The 22,612-nt window shown below is 40.6% G+C and overlaps 1 protein-coding gene across 1 annotated transcript in view; it reads left to right on the top strand.

Moving 5' to 3' along the window:
* EPSTI1 (epithelial stromal interaction 1) overlaps positions 1-22,612 on the top strand; it is an 86,583-nt gene that overhangs the window by 13,303 nt on the left and 50,668 nt on the right. Inside the window, exons 2-6 of the mRNA XM_021697927.1 lie at positions 4,920-4,978; positions 6,755-6,838; positions 10,302-10,375; positions 11,034-11,117; positions 18,919-18,992. Of these exons, the coding sequence (XP_021553602.1) occupies positions 4,920-4,978; positions 6,755-6,838; positions 10,302-10,375; positions 11,034-11,117; positions 18,919-18,992 (375 nt within the window). The remainder of the gene's footprint in view (positions 1-4,919; positions 4,979-6,754; positions 6,839-10,301; positions 10,376-11,033; positions 11,118-18,918; positions 18,993-22,612) is intronic.

The raw sequence follows: 22,612 nt of genomic DNA, 5'->3' as shown, positions 1-22,612 counted from the left end.
CCTGCTTGGGCCTCTTCCAACTTGTATGTCTTGCTGGGTGTGCCAAGACAGCACACCAGACCATTTTTTCATCTGGACTATTCCTCAAGGTTGGAAACCTTGAGAGATGAGGTAAGCTTTCCCCAGAATGAAGACCAGGCTTGCTTACTACCTGCTGTAAAAATAGTGGATTCCTCAGCTGTGTTCCTCACCTGCCATGCAAACATGCTGTGTGTGCAGCATCTATCATGTTACCTCCAAAAGACATGGGGCCAGAGAGAACAGACATAAATATACTGATGCTCATGCTATGTGCTGTGCCATGAGTAATAAAGTCTTAGTTTCTGACCCAGGAATCTCATGGCTTTTGCCAGTATCTATGAAACAGTAACAGGCCCACTATTAGGCTAAGGGTAGCTTGTTAGGTTAAGGTTAGTTTGCAAGTGATAATTTAGAGCTGAAATACATGCCAAACCGTGTGGCCTAGTGTAGGTTTACCTCCACCCGAAAGAAGGGGCACATTTTTCTAATTTGCATAAACTTACCACATCTCACTAAGTCATGAGCCTATATAGGGGTGCTGGGGTGGATGGATGTGTTTGTATATACCTCTTTAGACTTTCCATGAAGTTATCCTATGAACAAAGGTACTGATGACTTGTGATCCCTTGTTTATCTTTTCCCCCTGGGTGTCTGTTCAGCCCTCTGGGGTTCTATTCAACTGTCCAACAGAAGCTGTGAATTAAAGAACTGACCTGCTTCACATCAGCCTCTTGGATGTGTAGACAATGTTTTGGACTCTGCAGGTTCTGCGACCGAAGAGAATCCATGAGCCCTTCCACACTGGAGTTGTGGAATGCTGGGTCAGAGTTGGTGCAATAGGTTTAGTGGTTAAGGATGATTTGCTCAGCCTGATCTTGTCATTTTTTGTTTTTCTTGGGAATATGGTCTGTTTATAAAAGAACTTTTGGCAACCTGAATGCGTCAAAAGTTTTCACTCATTTTGGCTAAAAGCAGTAGGCTTCAGATGTCCATATTCAGGTCATAAAGCAAAAACCAATATGGACAGCCATAGCTAGAAAATAAATTTCTATCCAGTGCTTTTGATTAACCCCCAAATCCTTGTTTTTCAAATTCATGCAAGGTTAAGATTTTCTTGAACTATGAAAATCTCAAACTAATTTTTTTTTTTTGTAGGATGGTAGACTACATGTCTGCTATTCTGCTTGGAAAGATCTATTTGTTACTTAATCTTCTACCTCTTTCTGAATTTTTGCTCTTGACTACGTTTCTTTTTCAGTCAAACCACTGTTGTTCCTAATTAGAAATTTAAATTACATCTGCTGCAGTTTGTACACACCAGGGGATATATTTATGTAATACTTTTAGCCAGCCAAGATATTTTTCATAACTTTAGCATAACATTTTTTCATAAAGTGCTTATTGATGAGACGTTGTAAAAATTGTGCAAGAATGGACACAAGAGAAGCAGTTGTGTAGCTCAGGAGAGATCTCACAGGAAAAACATTCCTTAAATATATTTTTCTTTTATATATTTATTTATTTTTTATGGTGCAGGAACACATTTTCTTGCGCTATTCTTTATATATTCTCCCTTAGTATGTCTCATGGATGTGTGCTGTTGGAAAATGAAAATAATCTTACAAATTGTGATATTTCATTAAATTTCAATGAGGCAATTAAGGAAACTCATTTTCAAAGATATACATTTATTTCAGTGACTTGAATGTTGCTTAATCAGGAAATGCCCAGAATACTAAATATAGGTAGGTTGGGCTTGTCTAGATCAGCGTCTTTGAGAGTCAGATTGTTGAAAGGGAAGATAATGCAGGTTAAAACAGCAGAGGCCCTTGCTGTGGGTGGAAACTAATTGGCTGAAAACATGAATAAATTATACTTGTTATTCATGTCAAGAGCAAGAGAGGAGAGGAGGGACGAATATTTGTATCTACCAAGGCCTTATTTCTGCCACATGTTAAAAAAAAAAAAGATCCTTAGATGTAGGCTCCTCTTCCTATGTAGCAAGTCAGAGGAATAGAAGCTCAATTTCTTGCCATGCTTTCTTCTGAATATTATGTTTCAGATTTGGCATGTTCAGCCAAGAAAATGTTACTAAGAAGGTTGCTAAGGAATTCTGTAACATGAAACATTTATTCCTCGGACCTCTGTCCTTGAGCCTGGGGTTATGTTAAAATGCTTTCAATTAAAAGGCTTTGAATTTAGGGTTGGATAGTTCTTTCCCTCTTTTCATGGTCCTTCACTGTGTCTGGGTACTTGTAGGCTACACGTATTACAAGAGATTGACTGCAGTTCTAGTCCTAAAACTAAAGATTGTGGTATGATGTTATCAGACTTAAACGTCTCCAGATTAGATATTGTAGAGTAAGATCTTTTACAAACGGATTGATGTTTCTTTCCAAATATTTCACAAAATTTGCATACGGGAGGCCTATGGAACTTGGAAAATTTTCTTTGAAACAGCTGTTAGTAAAGTCCTACCAAAGAAACACTTCTTGTGCCATTTGGGATCCTGTCTTTTAAACTTCAGCTTGCTATACCTCTCTAAAGATTTCTACACCCCTGGGGCCTCTGTGACGCTTCCCCACCTTGGATCTCTACTTAACATCATCCTACTTTGACACTTGTTTGGGTATTCTTTTTTTTTTTTTTTTAAGATTTTATTTATTTATTTGACAGAGAGAGAGAGCGAGAGAGGGAACACAAGCAGAGGGAGAGGGAGAAGCAGGCTTCCCGCCGAGCAGGGAGCCCAATGCGGGGCTCGATCCCAGGACCCTGGGATCACGACCTGAGCTGAAGGCAGACGTTTAACGACTGAGCCACCCAGGCGCCCCTTGTTTGGGTATTCTTGTGGGGTGCTCCTGTGGCTTCATAAATTGTTCCAAACTAAAGTCTAAGCTCCGTTAAAGTGGTTAGTGTCTGTTTTTCCGTATTTCCCCTCACTCTTCAAAAGCCCCTTAACACAAGTCCATAAATAGGTGCTCTAGTTAAGTAGATTACTCTGGAAGTCTATCAAGAGGGTGCGATAAATGACAATCATACTGTATGCTTTCTGTATTGAGCCGAAGAGTTAGCCGCAGATGCGCAATAGGTCTAAGACAAAAGTCCTGGGTTTGAGTCTAGCACCATCACTTAATTAACCTCGTGACCTTTGGCAGATGATTTAATGTCTATGTCTTTATCAGTGATTTAATCCCTAAATTCCCTTAAGTCCAAGGGTTTGAGGATAACTTGATTGATCGAGAGCAACGGTTCTCACAGTGTGAGAACAGGGACATTCCCCGGGAACAGTTAAAAATGCAAGTTCTCCAACCCCACCTCAGACCTCCTGAATCAGGAACTCTGCGCTTCAACAGACCCTCCAGGTGATTGAGGCATGCTGAAGTTTGAGAACTACTGATCTTTGTAGAGTCAAATCCCTGGTATGGCGAGAAGCTCTGTATCATAATGTTAGTGGACATTGAGGATTATGCAGTCATGTCACGGCTGGCATTTAAATCTAGTGCCTGTGTTTCATCTTTAAGGCTCTGTACAACGGCTCACCACTGCATCATAGTCAAGTGTGCAGCTATTACCCACAGAATTGCAGCTCCCAAGCTCCTATGAACTGCTGGCAATTGAGGAGTGAAAAATCTTTCTAAGGTGAACAAAGAATATGCAATGGACAAGGGATTAATTTCCAGTAGCAGCCTCCTAATTTTGTATTCATAACGTCGTATGCATGGTGAGGCTACAAATGCAACATCTGTATATCAATACATTAGGTAATTGGGCATCTTGCAGCCCAATTTGCATGCAAAGGTGGTTGTACACTTCCCATTTACAAGTCTAAAATTAAAGCCCAGTTTGAAGCAGGCTGAAGTCTTGCTGCTAGGAAAATAATGAGATAAGGAAGAAATGACTTCTGTTAATCAGCACTTTGGCCTCTACTGTTCAGTCTTTGCTAATTTGTCCTTTGAAATTGTACATTCTGCGTTGAAGAGACAGAATTCTAAGAGTATCTGGGTTTTTTTTTTTTTAAACCCTACATTTATAAGCTGATAGTGTTTATCCATAGCATTTCCCCTAAAACTGGACCCACACATATGTTGCAATCTGTTGCTGCCCTAGATTTCTGCTCTGTGAAGTATTTGTACTCTTGTGGGACTACATGCATCATCTCAAAGAAGAGCAACTGTAAAAGTATCTGCACTCAGCCCAATTTCCTGGGAATTAGATAGGGAAGTTTCTGGGTCCTCAAAAGCTCACAATATTTTCACAGCTTCCTGGTATCTCAGTGTTGCGTATTTTGCTTAAACGAAGTCTTCCCAGATCCCCACCCCATGAATTAAAATGTTTCAAGCATCCTTCTCTGATTATGTTCTACCTGTGTCCCCAGGAGACAAGGGGACCTAGTGGACCCATGCCTGGAAGAGTCAAAGCCCCAAAGCATAAGATTATGGCCAGAGGGCCACTCATGAAGAGAAGGTGGCTGCTTTGCAAATGGCCTATATTTCCAGGTGGCAGGAACAAAGAATGCAGGAGTGTTTTCTGTACCCCCAGTGTGGATCACAATGGCAGAGAATGCCCATCTAAAGCCCTTTCAAAGGGGCTTGCCCACGAATGCCACCTGGAGGAACAATGGATCCCTACAAAGACAGTTTACCAAGAGCCAACTGTGCGGCAGTCATTGTCCGTCTTCACCAGCTGCTTTATATTTCCATATTTGGCCATGTGCGTTTGTTTTACTTTGTCAACTAGATTGTAAGCTCCCAGAGAACAGAGCTGCGTCTTAAGAAGATTATCTTCCATGGTACCTATTTGGTGGTGACGATCATAAATATATAAGCAGGGAGACTGCCTGGAGGTTTATATACATTAGTAGTTTCTCGTGGTAATCAATGTTTTTCTCTTCATTCCAGCCCAGGCGCATATACTGTCATAGCACCAAATGAAAACCGAAGAAATCAGATACAAAGGAGTACGTATATTTATTCAATCAACATTCAGAACTCTTCTCATCTTCTTATAGAGCAGGATTGGTTTACTTAGGTTTGTAGTATTTTTATTTTCTCATTTGTATAGACTTACCAGATCTTATCAAGTTTTTTTTTTCTTTTTTAATTTTAGCTGCTTTAATTATACCTTTTAAAATTATTCTATTGTTGGTGCTTCTAAATTTGTTTCTCTATGTTAATAGCAGAACTCATAGTGCAATTGTAAATCTCAAATTTCCATTGGCCTAAACTTTTTCACATCTATTGTCAATAAATCTATCTAATTCCCAGGAAATTGGGCTGAGTGCAGATACTTTTACAGGACTACGAACACTTGTGGAGCAGATGAATTATATATGAAATAGATCATGACCTAATTTGTCCCTTTCTTGATCTGTCCTGCCCCATCCCTTCTTAATAGAATTTTTCTTTAACTTCTGTGCTCCTGTAATTTTGTAAGTATCAGAGTCTACCCTAAGCTGTTTTTATTTGTGTACCTCAGTTTCCTTGTAAGATTACAAGCTGTTTGAGGGCAGGGACTACACCTTACTCATTTTTGTGTTCCTTGTACCTAGTGGGTGTATAACATATTTGGCTGAAATTATATGGTAAAATAAATGGGGGCATTTAAAGTTACAGCATTATACCTTAGAGGTGGATGGAGAACTGAAGTTCCACTAGTTCACGAAGAAGTTATGAGGCTTGTTCAAGTCAAACTGTGGGGCTAGCCCTGACGTTCTGTGCTCTCCTTTATTAGATCTTGGTAGGAAATTTAATATTGTGGCTGAGAATGGACCTACAGCCACAACAGGAAAGCAGGTCTCTAAATTAGAGACTTGGGTCTCCAGCAGACAGGTAGCCCCCTGGGTGGTACACCTCCATCAGTGCTGAATACAATAATCACAACTATGCAGAGTGATTGTGGGTACTGCCGCAGGTGACCAGCGGAATCCTTAAAAGATTTTAAGGATTTTAAGCATTTTACAAGCTTTTGATTTAAATACTTTCCAGGAATTTAAGCCTTGGTGTGGTCTGGAATTTTGGGATGTTTCAGAAGTTTTGTTTTTTTTTTCTAATAGTTAAAAACTGCCATATATGGACATTTGAAACAATCAGGTCTAAGGGGTAGATTCAGACGTGCCCTGGAAGAACGGTATTAGTATTTTTTGGCGCCCCCTGCTGTCACACAGAGGGTATATTTGGGGAAATAGCACCGCTCCACCAAGAGGAGGCTTTCTGCCTGGTGGTATCCAGCTCAAGGAACCCACGAACCCTCATGCCTCCTAGTTGCAGTAAGCTTGGGGGACATTTAAAATACAGTTAATATGGGCATCAGAATTCTCTGGGGATATGTTTACTGTGTGTGAAGAGTTCTTACCGACATAAGAATATTCTCGTTTTGCACTCATTCTCTAGAGGAAATTTAAAAAATTAATTTGATGTAGGGTTTTAAAAATGCCAGAATGAGAGGAAAAACTAAACTCCTTTATTTTAGTAGGAGTTCAGGTTTGTTTGTTTTTTTTTTCCCCTCAAATCTGAACCTTCAGTTCATACTCTTGGAGAGAAAGTGCCTCGGAGCGGGGGGCGGCGCGTTGGGCCCAGGGTGACTCCAAGGGGCGGCTTCCTTTCCTGGATATTTTGTCCACTTGTGCTTGCATGTAGTTAATTGCCCTCTGATGTTTGTTCCTTAGGCTTTCAAGGGACCTGTTTCCTTTTCACATTCTAATAATTGATGATTTGACATTTCTCACCTGGCTTAGTTGCTGAGCAAGAGCTACAGAGTCTTGAGAAGTGGAAGGAGCAACATGGAGCGAAGCCCGTTAACCTGGCGCCAAGGCGGTTAGGTAACCCAGCGAGTGCCTGAATTGGGGAGCACGGGGCCACCCAGGGAACCTGTTAGTGCCTTGCCTGTACTTGTCTTTGGACGCAAGTAATAGGTTTTTGGGTCACTGTGCTGCTTGGAATGGAATGCATTTAAAACTGAAACTCTTAGGTAGGCAGGTATGTTATTGTTTCTGATCTTCTGCAAGAAGGAAACGTATGATGCCACAGTTATGTGGGAATAAAGTGATGTCTTAATTGCTGAATAATTTAGAGCCTCTTAGATGATCAGCTCTCAAGAAAGCTTACCTGGGGCGCGGCATATGCCTTGTCAGAGCACTAGGCAAGAGGACAGTAAACGCTAGTACAAGCATATTAATCCTGGCAGTATTAAATGCTAATGGGGGAAAAAAAATGAATGGCGATTCAATTCTAAAACTAAGATGAGAATGAGCTGGGGACCCGGTGGTGGGTATAAAGAGAACACCACCTGTGTTTTCATTCTACGGACAGAGAGACCTTTGGGCCTCTGGAGTGCATGCTACTGTGATGAATTGTGTGGGCTGCCTTTGCCTGGTGTTTGAATCATTCAACAGGGATGCCACCTAATGGGAATCATTCACGTCCTTTCTTCTCTTTTCTCTTCCAGCAGCATCTGAGAACTGAAAGGTCTGGATACACTGTTCCCACAGATTCAGTTAATACAAATGCCTTAGAGTCAGGGGCTACTTATTGTCGCAATAGTTTTAGAAAAGTAGTTTTTCCAGGATATAGGTTAAAATAAGCTAATTTGGAAATCATTTAATGGGTGAAAGTAATGGTATTATCACCATCATTCCACTGTATTTCATGAAAGGGGTTAATCTCAAGTGTCACCTTTATGCTGAATAAGCCACATTTGAGGGGTATGACCAAGAAATAGCTTTGTCCTTCCTAATGGGCCCCCTCAAACCGGCTACATGGGACTAGTTTTTCCCATGCTCTTTGGATGAAATTAGATCTTTTTGGTCTTTCTCAAATGAAAGCTGTCCAGCTAATTCTAGGCATTAAACAGTGTCATTTAGTAATTATGTTCAGTCCCAGGTACTAATCAAAACTCTGTTACTAATGGAGATTAAAGTTTCTTCCCTGCTCCAGCCCAGGCCTATTCTGGGTAGAAAACTAGCAAAGGAATTGGGACATGGCTGAATTTTTCTCTATTGACTCCTCTGTTCCCAGATTCTGACCCCTGCTGGGTCAAAGGAGGAGAGAGAGAGAAGAGAGGTAGGATCTGTACTGCACAGATCCTGGTTTCTGAAAGTCTTGTTGAATCCTTACTGTGCATTCTCACCCCTGGGGTTCTTGGAGTTTTTCAGAGTCCCCTTGCCTACCATTCATCCCTCACTGGATTTCCCTGACATACTTTCCCGCTGGTGTGCTTGGCTTCACCATTGGCTCTTAACTAGGTAGACATCTTTTTTTTTTTTTTAAAGATTTTTATTTATTTATTTGAGACAGAGAGAATGAGAAAGAGCACATGAGAGGGGGGAGGGTCAGAGGGAGAAGCAGACTCCCCGCCGAGCAGGGAGCCCGATGCGGGACTCGATCCTGGCACTCCAGGATCATGACCTGAGCCGAAGGCAGTCGCCCAACCAACTGAGCCACCCAGGCGCCCCTAGGTAGACATCTTTGTAGGGCTCCATTATTCCTCCAGGTGGCCCACATGGGCAAGTCCTTTAAGATGGCTTTAGATTGGTTTTCTTTTTCATGACATCCCAGATTGGGAGCATAGGAGACAGTTATGCATCCTTTCTTCCCCCAAACTCTGGGAGTACAGACTCTTTGCCATGCAGCCACCTCTTCTTGATGACCTGAGTAGCCACCTAATAGCAGCCAGGTGCGTGTAGGCTTTGACTTTTCTAGGTACAGGTCCACTAGGTACTTCAGTCTCTTGGGGACGAAGATTGCGTTCTCCAAGTGATTTTCATTAAACCTCTTTTGCTCATCTTGACGTCACTATTCCTTCTTCCCCAAATACGCAGAGAAAATGGAATCCACAAAGACCTCTTTCCTCTGATTTCTACCTTCCTTTGACCTATCCAACCTCTTTTATAGGCTGAAGGCGGTTGCTAGTTAAGGTTCCCCAAACTGTTTTTCAGTTACCCCCTTGCAGATCCTGCTGAGGGAGCCAGGCCCCTCACTTTAGAATTTGCAGCAGTTGGTGCCTATTATCTTGGGACCTTAGCCAATATGAGCACGAGTCTCATTGTAGCTTTCTGTTAATGATATATCTAGGAATGGTCAAGGTTCTATGCATGGGAAGAGGCTGGGGGTAAAAAAGAAAAGTCTAGAATGCATTAAACTTTGAGAAGAGTTTTGAACAAAACCTTCAAATTCGTAGGCATCTGACTTTCTTTATTTCTATTAATTCCCAAGTCCTCCCCTATTCCTCTACCCTTTAGAATATTGGAATAGTTCCCGGAGATGCCGACAGTGGCTGTAACGCTAGATAAAAGCTTCAGTAGCCCTCACTGTTTCTTTCCCATTCCCCAATTCCCCACAACAGAGACTGAAGGGCCCGAACCAAATAGGTCTTACATATCTTTTGGGACTCAGAAGAAATGTCCCTATGGTATTTTTATCAGTTCAATTACAAAAACTACAGTGAATGCAAATTGTTTTAATGCTTCTTCTGTGAGAATGAATCTTGCAGAGAACTGACACTTTTAGTGACCAAAGCACCAGAGAATTATTTCAAAGGAATTTTTATAATACACATACCAAGCTTACATAAACACTGAGAAATCCCTAAGTAGCAATTCTTAGATGATGGTCAAGCTGCAGGGATTTCTGTCCCCAAATTATTAGAGGTTTAGGAGAGAACATGCAGATAATCTAACATCCGTATTTTTCTCTTGAATACCTAAAGAAAGGATAATAAATAGTATGGATTGACAATCAGTTACTAACTAAAATAGTCCCATTGTAATTTTAAAAAACTGGGTTATAAAGACTATGTATTTATCTAGTGGCAAGACTCCTGAGGATTTCCTGCACTTTGCTACTAGAATATGAGGCAGTAGAGTCAAAAGAAGAAAAACAAAGCATCACTGATCATCATCCTTAGTAGGTTAAGGAATGGTTGTACTCAAGCAGGAGGAATGTTCTAGAATTTCTAAGACAGGCAGTATTATTATTTAGCATGGACCTTCAGGTGTAATTTCAGTCTAAGACAAGACTTGAATACCTACATAACTGAAAACCTTAGTGGGATTGTCCTCTTCTTTCAGGAATATGGCACCATATTCTGTCCAGCTCTGTTTCTCTTTTAAGAAATTACCATTCTCTAATGTCTTAGCAAGAAAACTGGTTATATCCTTATTTCCAGGGATATGAAAATGTTAAAGAAATTCACAGTGTAGACTTACCATGTATTAATTAGTCTTTGAAGGCTGACATTTCAGCTTAATATTCATGTTTCACATTTGTGACTTTTTTTTTCCATAGGTGGAAGCCAATCAGAGGCTGAAGTCAGGCAGAAACAACAACTCCAACTGATGCAATCTAAATACCAGCAAAAGGTCAGATTCCATGTTTTTTAGTTTAATTTTGGCAAGGAATTTGAGTACCAGCACTTTCAATAACCATGGAATAATACAGTAACTTTACCAAAAACATAAAACCTTTAAATCGATTGCAAAAGGAGACTCTCACAATCAAAGAAATTAGGAAGTGAGAAGTGAAGAGACAGATATCTAGAATTCTTATCCAAGGCGTATGTATCAATCAGGGGGACCCTTGATAAAGGGATTTACTGTTTATAGCTCAACTCTACCATGTTTTGAATGTTTTATTCCAAGAACAGGGATTTGTTCACCTAATGCCTGTCATGAAAGTAGTAGAGAAAGATTTAAGATGCCAGTGACTTTTTTTTAAAATAATGAACTCTATGAATTTTATAATAAGGAAATATTATCTGTTCTTTCTCTCCCCGCAACTTGGGCGGGGGGTGGGAAGACCGAGACCAAGGAAAAAACACGAGAGATTAATTTCACGGGCAGGGGATGCAGCCTGACCATCCTCTGTGATCTAAGTAGCTGGAAGTGCCAACCTATAATCATGGTGAGGTGTAGCACAAACAATACTGTAATTTGCCTTTCATCATAATTTTGTGTTCCAGAAGTTCAGACTGAAAAATAGTAACTGTGTTTTGTCCTCTGTAATTTCAATACAATTCAGCTAAAAAGAGAAGAATCTGTAAGAATCAGGAAGGAAGCGGAAGAAGCCAAAATGCAAAAAATGAAGGCAGTTCAGAGAGAGAAGGTAAGACGGTAGAAAGGATGATGAGCTACCGTTTACAGAGGGCTTACTGCGTGCCAGGTTCTCTTCTCCACACTGCCCATACACAAATTCATTTAATTCTCACAATAACCTTATGAGTATATGTTATTCTTATTACCTAAGTTTACAAACGAGGAAACTGGCAGAGAGGATAGATAACTTGCCCAAGGGCTCATGGCCAGTAAACAGAAGAAGTAGGATTCAAATCCAGGCAGACTGGCCTCCAAGCTAGAGTTCTTAGTGACCACACTGTCTCACTTCCCAGGCAAGCGATCCAAGTAGGGGCTATGTATTTAACCAGAAGGCAAAGTAGTTAGTAAGGATAACATTCGGGGCACTGCCATGTTTATATCCAAATATTGAATTTTCTGGGATGAGTGTACAATAGGTGAACATACCTCTCTTCCTGATAAAAGAAACAGTGTGCATTTGCATTTCAGTATTACTGATAGGATCTATGCAAAATCTCAAAGCGAAAGTGATGTTTTTCATTTTGATAACTCTTTCTGGGGCTCGGCCAAAAAAATCTCTTAAAAATGCTTTTCGGGGTGCCTGGGTGGCTCAGTCGGTTAAGCGGCTGCCTTCGGCTCAGGTCATGATCCTGGGGTCCTGGGATCGAGCCCCACGTCAGGCTCCCTGCTCAGTGGAGAGCCTGCTTCTCCCTCTCCCTCTGCCTGCCACTCTGCCTACTTGTGCTCTCTATCTCTCTGTCAAATAAATAAATAAAATCTTTAAAAAAAAATGCTTTTCTGCTACAGAAGAAGGAAGAATGTAGTGTTGTTCTACCCCCACCTCTCCTTCCTCCTCCCATTCTCCACAAAGTCCTAAGCTGTAGTAGGTTTTAAGTACTGGAGGTATGGGGGGGGGCACCTGGGCGGCTCAGATGGTTAAGCATCTGCCTTCGGCTCAGGTCATGATCCCAGGGTCCTGGGATCGAGTGCCGCATCGGGCTCTCTGCTCAGCGGGAAGCCTGCTTCTCTTTCTCCCTCTGCTGCTCCCCCCTTGCTTGTGTGCTTGCTCTCTCTCTCTGTCAGATAAATAAATAAAATCTTTAAAAAAAAAAAAAAGAAAGAAATGCAGAATCTTGAGACCCCACCTGAGACCTTTTGAACCAGGACCTGCATTTTAATAAGCTCCCCAGTTGATTCTTAGTGCACAGAAAAGTTGAGGAGCATTAATGTAAGCTACTGAACAAGATAAGGAGCAGCCTGCCCTGGTCCTTCCATAGACTTGATTTCTCTGGTTAATTGCCCTGTGCTGCCACCAGGACCTAGCTCTTCCTGTTGGATACACATCTGTGGCTTTTCCTACTAAATGTGAGCCTATTTAGTAGCTTGTGTCAGATAAAAATGGACATTAGCCATCTAGAAATGGCATACTTCACATTGCCAGTGTGGAAATGGCCAAGGGAAGCAACAATGGTGATGCTTATGGAGCATTTATTCTTTAAAATGCACAGCAAACACCCATATGGACAGCAGCCTGCAAAATACCATCCTCCTCTCCAGGCAAATGGCTACTGTCCAGGAACTCTGGGTCAAGTAGAAACCAAGCAGCCTATTGCCACCTGAGAGTCCCTAGCTTGGCCTCTGGTCTTAACCCCCCTTGCCCTTCAGTTCTCCCTTTCCCAGGCGGGGTCACCATGGAACACGGGGTCTCTAATTGGTCACCACCTGTGTGTGAGTGAGGGGAGAGTAAACTATATTCCCTGCTAGCACATGTGAGTGGTCTTTGATTTTTAATAAGCACAAGGGTGTGAAAGGCAGCCAGCTCTTTAGCATCTGGTCATGTCAATGGGTTCAGGGAGAGTTAGTCCTATAGGTGAAGGGGAAATTTGTAAAGGGCACTTGGATACTCCAATCAAACTTTTATTTCCTGTACTAGGGTATGTTGATGTTATGTGTTCTTCCCCTGGTGTGTACTAGAGCTCCTGGACTTCATCTTGGTAACCTGAAACTGACCATTGTGGGAATATTTTCACCACAGAAATCAGTAAATGCTACAAGTCAACCTTCCCCTCCTCCTCTTTGCTAGAGCTGGTTGCTAAGTTTATCAGCACACCACTGCTTTAGCCCTAAGTGAAAGAGGGCCTCCCTCACCTTCCCCTACCACACACATTCCAAAGCCAAGCCTCTGAGGGCTAAGAAGGGCAAAGATTTCGTGAAGTAGTGGCATATTATATGTCTGATGCTTATTGATATAAAACTAGATTATAACCCATGTAGTAGGCAGAATAATGCCTCATTCCCTGCCCCTCCACATTCTAATCCCTGGAACCTAGGAATATATTATGTTACCTGGCAAAGGGTTGGGGCGGGGGGGGGGGGGGATTACATTTGCAGGTGGAATTAAGGTTGCTAATCAGCTTACCTTCAAATAGAGAACCTGCATTATCCAGGTGGCTCCAATGTAATCAAACTGAAAGAGGGAGGCGGGAGATTGAGAGCTGAAGAGGTGGCAGCAGGAGAAAGATCCACCTGCCACTGTTGGCTTTAAGATGGAGGAAGGGGCCATGAGCCTAGGAATGGAGGTGGCCTCTAGAAGCTGGAAAAGGCAAGGAAAGATTCTCCCCTGGAGCCTCCAGAAGAAAAGTAGTCCTTCTGACACCTTGATTTTAATCCAATGACCCCATCTTGGACTTCCGACCTCCAGAGCTGTAAGATTATTAGAGTAAACTTGCATTGTTTGAAGCCACTAAGTTTTGGCGATTTGTTACAGCAACAATAGGAAGTTAATACAACTCATGTGGTTTTATGATAATGTATTCGCTTCTCTTTCTGGAAATCTATAAGACAGAGAAAATATCCCTAAACTATTAGAACATCAGAGTGAAAGAAAATCGTTAAACAAAGGCAGCGTACCAGGTGTAAGTACTTTCTTTGCCAACTGGAACTTGCAGGATAAGTACACAGGTTTTCATAAATCCTCACAAGGCCTTTGCCTGAATTTTGTGCTGTGGGAGTAAACCTCCACCATGATTTTCCCTCATAATTACATTGATGGATTAGGTAATAGTTCGATTTTTTTCTCCCCCAGGCTGTCATAATACCCACACACTTGAAACATGAAAATCTTCCAATTCCATGTTAAAAACCCTCCCTACCTTCTGGATTCCTCTTCTTCTGCCTTTGATCTACTTAGGTTTGAAATGATATTACACAGTGGTAGTTTATAAATAATTTCATTTAATACTCAGAACCTTTTGTGGTCTTATAACCTCAGAAAGGGCAGGAAACCAGCCAGAGATCTGGGTGGTATCTGATGACTCTCCTTTCTAGTAAACTATAAAGTCATAAAGCTGAGAGTTATTTGGAGCACTGGAGGTCACCATTTTTTATGCAGATGCTGAGAAGCATTGTTAGTTTTAAAGTTTTTTTTAAGTTTAAGTTTTTCTACCCCCACCCCATCTCAGAAGGAATAAGAAAGTGCTTTTCTTTGTTGCTACGATGGATTCTTCTACTTGTGTTTATTATCTCCTCTTCCCTCCCATCTCCTCAGGAACCTTGCTGCTCCATCAGTTAAGCCCCCTTTTTTCTTGTTACTTTCCTGTCCCCCAACCCCCAACCCCTCTGTCTCTTGGGACATAATCCTACTCAGTTCTCTTAAAAACAAAGGGTCTCTCTCTGTTCTGGTTTGCTTTCAACTCCTCCCTGCCAAGTATCATGGCCCAACTGCTTGAAAGCCTTTCCACCACATTTGGTCCCCAAATGCCAGTCTGTGGACCGACTTCTAGCAATCACCTAAACCAAAGAATCTCTTGCTTTTAAAAATGTCCCTTAGGTGATGCTGAGTGCAGCTGGCTTAGGGACCTGCCTTCTTTGAGTTCTCATCTCTATTTGTTCCTTGGTGGGCTGAGTTTGATTTCTGTCTCTAGTACCCCACTGGTACTGATCTAGCTAAGAGCACCAAAGGTGCTCTTAATTTAAAAAACCTAATGGAGACTCTAATTTCTAATTTATTTAAACTCTTTGTAATATTGTAACTATTAAGTACTCTGTCCTTCAAATTCCACCTCTCTGGATTTCCAGATCCTCCCCTCACCCCACATGTTTTTCTACTATTGATGTTCTATCTAGGTCCTATCTGTTGGTCTTCTCTCATCCCTGTACCTATCCAACCACAGTCTTGGGTGAAAGTCCTCACATTTCCACATTTAAGGGTTAGTTAATCCTTGTGCTGGTGATTTCTGAAATCTGTATCTCTAGCCCATATTCCTGAATCCCAGAACCACGCATTCTACTGTATGCTTGATATTTCTCTCTAGATGTGCCACAAGTAGATCTCAAATCCAGTAGGTTCAAAACCAAACTTCTGCTCATTCTGATGCTCTTAATGGCCATCCTCTTGTCCTATTCCCCCTTGCCTCACTCATCCTTCATTGATATAGTCTACCTCCTATTATTTCTTTTTTCCCCTCTATTATTTCTGTTCCCTGCATTTTTCTAGAGTTTGCCCATCCTTCTCTGTCCCCGTTGCCTTAATTTGGGACTCATAATTTATGGCCTGGATTATTGTGAGAATCACTCCATTGGTTTTTATATTTGTGGTCCTTCCTGCAGTTTATTCTCCACATTGCTTTCAGAGTGAGCTGCTTACTGTCCTGCTTAAAATAACATAATGGCTCATCATTGCCTTTAATGAAGTCCAAACTCCTTTACTTGGCATATAAATTCCTCTCTAACCACCCTTTCCCATTTCTTCAACCTTATCTTCACTACAAACACATTTCAATTTATCCATGAGCTTCTCAGAGTTCCCTAAACAGGCTTATTCTCTCATGTCTTTGTTTACTGAAAATATTGTAAGTTATGGGAATATCCCTTTCCTATAGGTCCCAACTATAGCCCATCATTGCCTTTGTGCAAATTAGAAGCAGATTCTTCATGCAGGCAGTCAGTTCTGTGGGTGCTCAGGTTGGTGGCTGGTAGTACTTTTGTGGGACATAGAAAAAGATACCTGTGCTGTGCTGAGACACCCCGTGCTGGGATATTGGGCTTGGTGAGCTGAATGCCAGCCCTCTTTTAGCCTCCCCAACCCCTTTCCTGGCCCCCCTGAGTAGTGAGCAACCTGTGTAATGGAGTGAAGTAGCCCTGCTCCCATCAGCTCCTCCTCCTGGAAAACTTGCTAAGATTGATCTCTGTCTCGAATTTAGACCATGGTTCTTATCCTTTAATTTGGTCATCAGCCCCTTGGTGCATCTGAAGAAAGCTATGGATGAACCCACTCTCCATAAAAATGAGCATCCTCTTAACATAGAGTTTACTCATGAACCCAAGGTTAGAAACCACATTCTGAATGTTAATCAACTTGGCTCCTGTGCCCAGGATGGGGTCTGCCACTTAGTGGACACTAGATTAATGTTTGTGGGAACTGTTGAAAGCATGACTTTATGCTTTTTCTCTGGTCATATTGTTTACAAACCTCTATCCCCCCACATATTTTATACATTGCCATCATTTCTTTCTTGTCTGTGTTCCCAGCTAGCCTCTGAAATTTTCCAGAGGAGGCACTGCTCTGTTCATGTCTGTATTCTCAGCATCTAACATAGTACCAAGCTTATAATAGGCATTTGATAAATGTTTGAACAAATGAGATTCAGTAATATTAAATGATTTGCTTAAGGTTACTCAGTGGTGGTGGATCTGGAGCTGGTTACATAATTTTTTCTTTTAGAACCCATGCTCTTAGATATTTTAATTAATTAATTAGAGTGTGTGTGCATGTGCAAGCAGGGTGGGAACGGGCAGAGGGGGAGGGAGAATCTTAAGCAAATTCGACACCCAGCATGGTGCCCCACGCTCAGTCTCATGACCTAAGCTGAAACCAAGAGTTGAACACCAACAAACTGAGCCACCCAGGTGCTCCTGGACATTTTACATTTATATATATATATACATTTTATATATATATATAAAGTATGGTTGGATGACTCCTTAATTCTCTGTTATATGGAAAGAAATAAATAGTATGACTAAATGTAAGTATTCAGATTAGCATAATAAACAGCTCCTACATTGATAGGTATTGAATATAATTTCTTAAATACTCTGGTATTTTGCAAAATACTTCTCCATCAACTTCTGAGGGATAAACAGATCTTTTTGTACAGAATTTAGCTACTGAGTAACTTTTCATGAGTTGAATTCAATGATAATCTATTAGTGAAGAGATCAAAACTGGGTTTCCAATTTTTGACCTTGCTAAAGGAACCTAGCCCTGGTCTCCAGATGCTTGTGTGGTTTTCTCGCTATTTTCAAAGTAGCATTCCTTACAGTGGTTTAATGAATCCCTACTGCTTGCTTGCTGTCTTTTACTGCCCCCCACTTTTTTCCAGAGATGTAGGGCCTCATCACAATTGATCATGTTGGCCTCATGAATCAGGATTTTTTTTTCTAGGTTGAGAGCCTGTTGATTTGGTTTCACAATTCTCTATTAGTTTACTTCCTAGAACTTGTTTCATGAATAATCCAATTGCTTTGTATTATAATTGATTCCTTTTGTAATAAACCTCCTTTGTTTTTTTCTGAAACTGAAACCTCCATTTTACTTTACTTTTTTTTTTTTTTAAGATTTTATTTACTTATTTGACAGAGAGAGAGAGAGAGCGTGCACTCGTGCACGCACAAGCAGGGGGAAGCGGCATGCAGAGGGAGAAGCAGGCTCCCCGCTGAGCAGAGAGCCTGATGCAGGACTCGATCCCAACTCTGGGATCATGACCTGAGCCGAAGGCAGATGCCCAACTGACTGAGCCACCCAGGCGTCCCTCCATTTTACTTTTCAAAATGGGACTAGTAAGTGGTTCTGTGTGAATGAAGACTTCCATGGAAATGAACAACATGAACAGTTTTTCCCCTTCTTCAAAAGATGGAGCCAAACTTATGTCAGGGTTTAGAAGTAATGATTTCCATTATTCCCTTTTCACAGGTCTTCCTGCTAGGCAAATCCAGTTCTTTCATTAAAGCAAACCCAGCTGCTTGCTGTCTCCCTTGGATTCATTTAAAACTTCAAGTCTCCCCTGTTGTTGTAGCACTTGTTTTAACTCCACATTAAACTTGTTTTCTAGGAACTTCACTTGTTTTTTAAGTTAAAAAAAAAATGACAGTTATGTCATAGTGAACAAAAAGCTCCAGGGTTATTTAAGTTGGATTAAAATATGCCAGAGCCTTGGTGACAGTAATATCAAATATGAAGTCCTTTGTTTCTAGGTTCTCCAAACAACTAATTAAAAAAACTTTTTCCGTTCCATTTTTTATGACATTTGCTGTTCAGTCTCTCAACAGCTTTAAGTATCTGATTCTAAGTCAGGAGGGAGTTGAGTCAGCTTATTGAAAATCTTTTTCTGAATGCTTTAATGGAATGTGGGTGTATATACAAACACACACACATATATATAATTTTTTATGAACTACTTAACCATTTCTTATAATTTTCATTCAACATACTTGGTGTGGAAATTTCATATTTCCCTTAAACCACCTTGAAAACACTTCTTAAAATATAAATGTTGCCATCATTTGAACTACAGAATAAAAATGTGAATACTGATTCTGTGATTATACCAATCAAGTTGGGAGAGGGGAGCCGCGACAGGAATCTGGGGCTCCTGGCTTTCAGTAAACAGTACCCATGGGTTGAGAGGGCACATCTTGGAAGCCCTGCTAGGTACCATCTTGGACTACTGGGGCCACTTGAATTTAAGGATTTTGGACCTTGGTTAACTTTAACACCATGATTCTGCTTAAAGCTTCCCTAATAGGTGGCATTTTGATATTTGCAATTTCAGAGCAATAAACTAGAGGAGAAAAAAAAACTTCAAGAAAACCTCAGAAGAGAAGCATTTAGAGAGCACCGGCAATAGTAAGTTTGTATCTTCAGAACTTTGTACCTTTATAGGCATATTGTTCATCTGCTTTTAAGTTCTAGGTGCTGGTAACTGTTTAAGACCTCTGGTATTGGATTATTGGCTGTTACATTAATTATGTAATTAAACTCTGTCATTATGTAAGTGAGGTTCTGAGGTTCACAGAGTATTCTTTAGTAGTTAATCGATTTGAAATAATACTGCTAAATTTGAGAAATTCCCCATTCTAAATAACTAGGAGGACTGATTCTTTGGTGATCCAAGGTACTTCTGATAATGTCTACTTCCAAACACTGATATAAAGAAGATGATATTTGAAAAGAAGTACCCAAGCAGAATCTGAACTAACTGGGGGTTTATCTAATGCACTGGGGACTAGTCACACTTGTATTTTTGTAGACAAAAGTTGAGAAATAATTTAGCAATTACTGGCAAAATTCCCAGTTGGTGGTCATCCACCAAGGTACTTTTTCTAGTAGGACTTGTGAATATCAGCAGCTAATATGTATAGGGCAACTACTATGTGCTATATTGTAGGTAATCTACTCTGTTATACAGGCTTTAAAGATAAGCTCCTGTTCTAAGTAGCTAGATTACCTGCAAGCTGCTTAAAAGAATAGAAAAAGCCCAAAACCATATTTTTATTATAACTTAGGAATATATATATATAAAATACATAACCTAGAAATTAACCTAGGTTAATTCCAAATGTGGTAGAATTAAAACCAAGCATATCTGGATTCAAAGTCTTAGCTCCATTCCCCAACTGTGACCTTGGACAGAGTATGAAACCTCATTTTTTTTTTTTAAATAGGGATGACAGTATCTCTCCCATAGGCCATTTGTAAGGATTAAATAAAATATTTCACATAAATGGCATATAAGTGCCTGAATTTTATGGAAATGGAACTATGCACAGGTGTCTTTGTTGAGTGGATCAGACAACTTCTGTTTTGTAATGACTATTATGTAGAGATTATTCTGGTCCCACCCAGAACTGGCAATTGGCCTCCACTTTCGGGTGGATTGTTATCTGACTCCCTCCTCTTCTCTCTTCCCGTTGTTATACCTCATTTTCAGAATTTAAGATCATTCTCTTATTGGGGTGAGCATATGTGACACCCTAAAGTATCTTGCGTCCTCTGTTTTTCTCATTCCATGGCAATTATCCTGCCTCTATCCTAAGCAGCTCTTTCTTGCTTTAAGTCTCCGAGGGAGGAGTGGGAAGGAGTTTCTCAATGCTTTACTTTGCCTCTTAGCAAGTGAGGTACTTGGTTGTCTTCTGCTACCCAGGCCAGAAAAATGGGAGATGGAATGTGTTGGGTAGAAGTGCCAATGAGTGACATTATCTTTCTTAAGTTAAAATAAACGTTGCCCTCATTTGAGTCATAGAATCCATAGCCTGTTTTTCCTTGCTGTTCTTCTAAGACTGGTATGGGGCTGAGGGAGCGGGTGGGAATCTAAGGAGAAGCAGTGTTAGAGAGAGAGATGGCAGGAGAGAGGCAGTAGATCAAGGGTGTTAATATATTATTGCCTTTCCATTCATTGGTATAGGATGGATGAAAGTATTTCTAGGCCAGCCAGAGGAGTTGAAGGAGACAAGGGGATGCCATGGGGGCAGTAGTAGGCTAGAGAGACAATAAAGACAAATGTATTTATCCTGTGTCATTCTAGCTTCACTGGAAAAGGAAAGAGCTGCTTACCAATGAAGGGTCTTAGGTATAGGACTAGGAGTTTGAACAAGCCCATTTACTGGAGCCTTTTAAGCATGGTAAGGTGAAGGATGAGAGATTCTCAGAATCTAAAGGACATGGGAGGTTATGTCACCCACGCGCCTTTCTTTCATAGTCTCCAGCTTCTTGAGTTGTGTTTTACTAAATACTAGAGATCAATCACCCTTTTTCTCTGAAAGAAAAAAAAAAAGAGTTTTACCCTCAACCACCTCCTATACCATCAGTGGAGATGAATTCAATTACACGCACATTTCACTCTTGCTCTTTCTTCTACTTATCATGAAAGTCCCAGTTAACCAGGAAAAAGGAGTTGACTAAAAATGAGAAGTATCTCAAATTGATTTTTAAAGCGTATTGAGGAACATAAAATATATGTGAGTTTTTTTAAAGATTATTTTGTTTTGAACTACTTTTGAAATTAAAAGACTAATAGCTCATGAAATGAATGATCATTATATAGCTAGAAATATGAAAGGGACTTCTTGGAAAACATGGATCCTCGGCATAACAAGCCTCTATCATACCTTCTTATAAGTGGTTTATGGTTCAAAAATTGTCTAGGGGAGCTGTTAGAATTCTAATTGCACAAAGATTTCACCAGACCAACCAGCCTATTCCACATTTCCCAATGCTCCCTTCCTCCACCAAAAGAATTAGATTCTCCTGAAACTGTTAAACCAAGCAACACAAAATAGAAACACAAGTAAGAAATTCTTTCAAACTAGTCAATACCTCATGTCCTTGCTAGTTTCAGCATGCTGTGAAATGTGGTTCAAATAGCAGACCAGGAATGGTGTTTTGTTTTTGTTTTTTTTTTTGTACAGAAGTGCATCCATGGACTTGAGCAGACTGTAAATCCAAGCTGCTGGAGAAAAATCTCATGATAGCATCCTGGGGCACCACCATGAGAATCTTAATGTGCTCTTTTTTTTTTTTTTAAGATTTATTTATTTATTTGAGAGAGAGAATGAGATAGAGTGAGCATGAGAGGGGGGAGGGTCAGAGGGAGAAGCAGGTTCCCTGCTGAGCAGGGAGCCCGATGCGGGACTCGATCCAGGGACTCCAGGATCATGACCTGAGCCGAAGGCAGTCGCTCAACCAACTGAGCCACCCAGGCGCCCAGTGTGCTCTTTATTAACACCTTATTCCTGACTTTGTTCATTTGCTTCTGATTATTTTTAGTGTTGTCAATTATTTAGCTAACAGGCAGAAAACTAGGCTTTTATTGACATCCCAAAGGGACTCTCCTGAGTGTAATAATGAAGGCAGTTTATTGAATGCCTGTGAGGTTGCTTTCTAATTGTACGCATTAATCTGCCCATGCAAGCTGGCTGGAAATACACAAGCAGATTGTGTGTGCAGATGGAGCACACAGGATGGCTTTTATGAAAAGACCTCTGGAATGTACTTCTGCAGTACTGTCTTTTCCTTAAAAATCAAATGACTGTGACTATTTCAATTGGCAGCTGAGAGCAGACCAGATTAATGGTGCATTAAGTCTGCTACTCTGACTGGGGACAGATTCATTTCACAGTTTAGAATTAGTTCTAGGATTCTTGAGCATGAAAGCAGAGGGTAGAAATAGGCCTCTAACCCTGGTGTAGTTTTCACCATTATTTTTACTCTCTCTACTTAATTACTTATAAAAAGTCAAATATGGCACTTTTCAGGATGGCCTTTTCTATTAATATTACTGGTGGATTTGAGCATTTGAAATAATAATTAATAAACCTTTGGCTGTGCTTTTCAAAAAAAAAACCAAAGGGAGGATGTTGGGATTTAGGTGATTTAAAACACTTGAGTAAAATCTCAGCATTTAGAATTTTGAATGGTAGCTTATTTTGAGGGTTGTAGTCATCTTTCTAATAATGTCTTTTGGATAG

The sequence above is a fragment of the Neomonachus schauinslandi genome, chromosome 3 (genome assembly GCF_002201575.2).
Source record: "Neomonachus schauinslandi chromosome 3, ASM220157v2, whole genome shotgun sequence".
In the NCBI taxonomy this organism is placed as follows: Eukaryota; Metazoa; Chordata; class Mammalia; order Carnivora; family Phocidae; genus Neomonachus; species Neomonachus schauinslandi.
The sequence above is the reverse complement of the archived record's forward strand: the minus strand, read 5'-3'. Positions and strand labels throughout refer to the sequence as shown.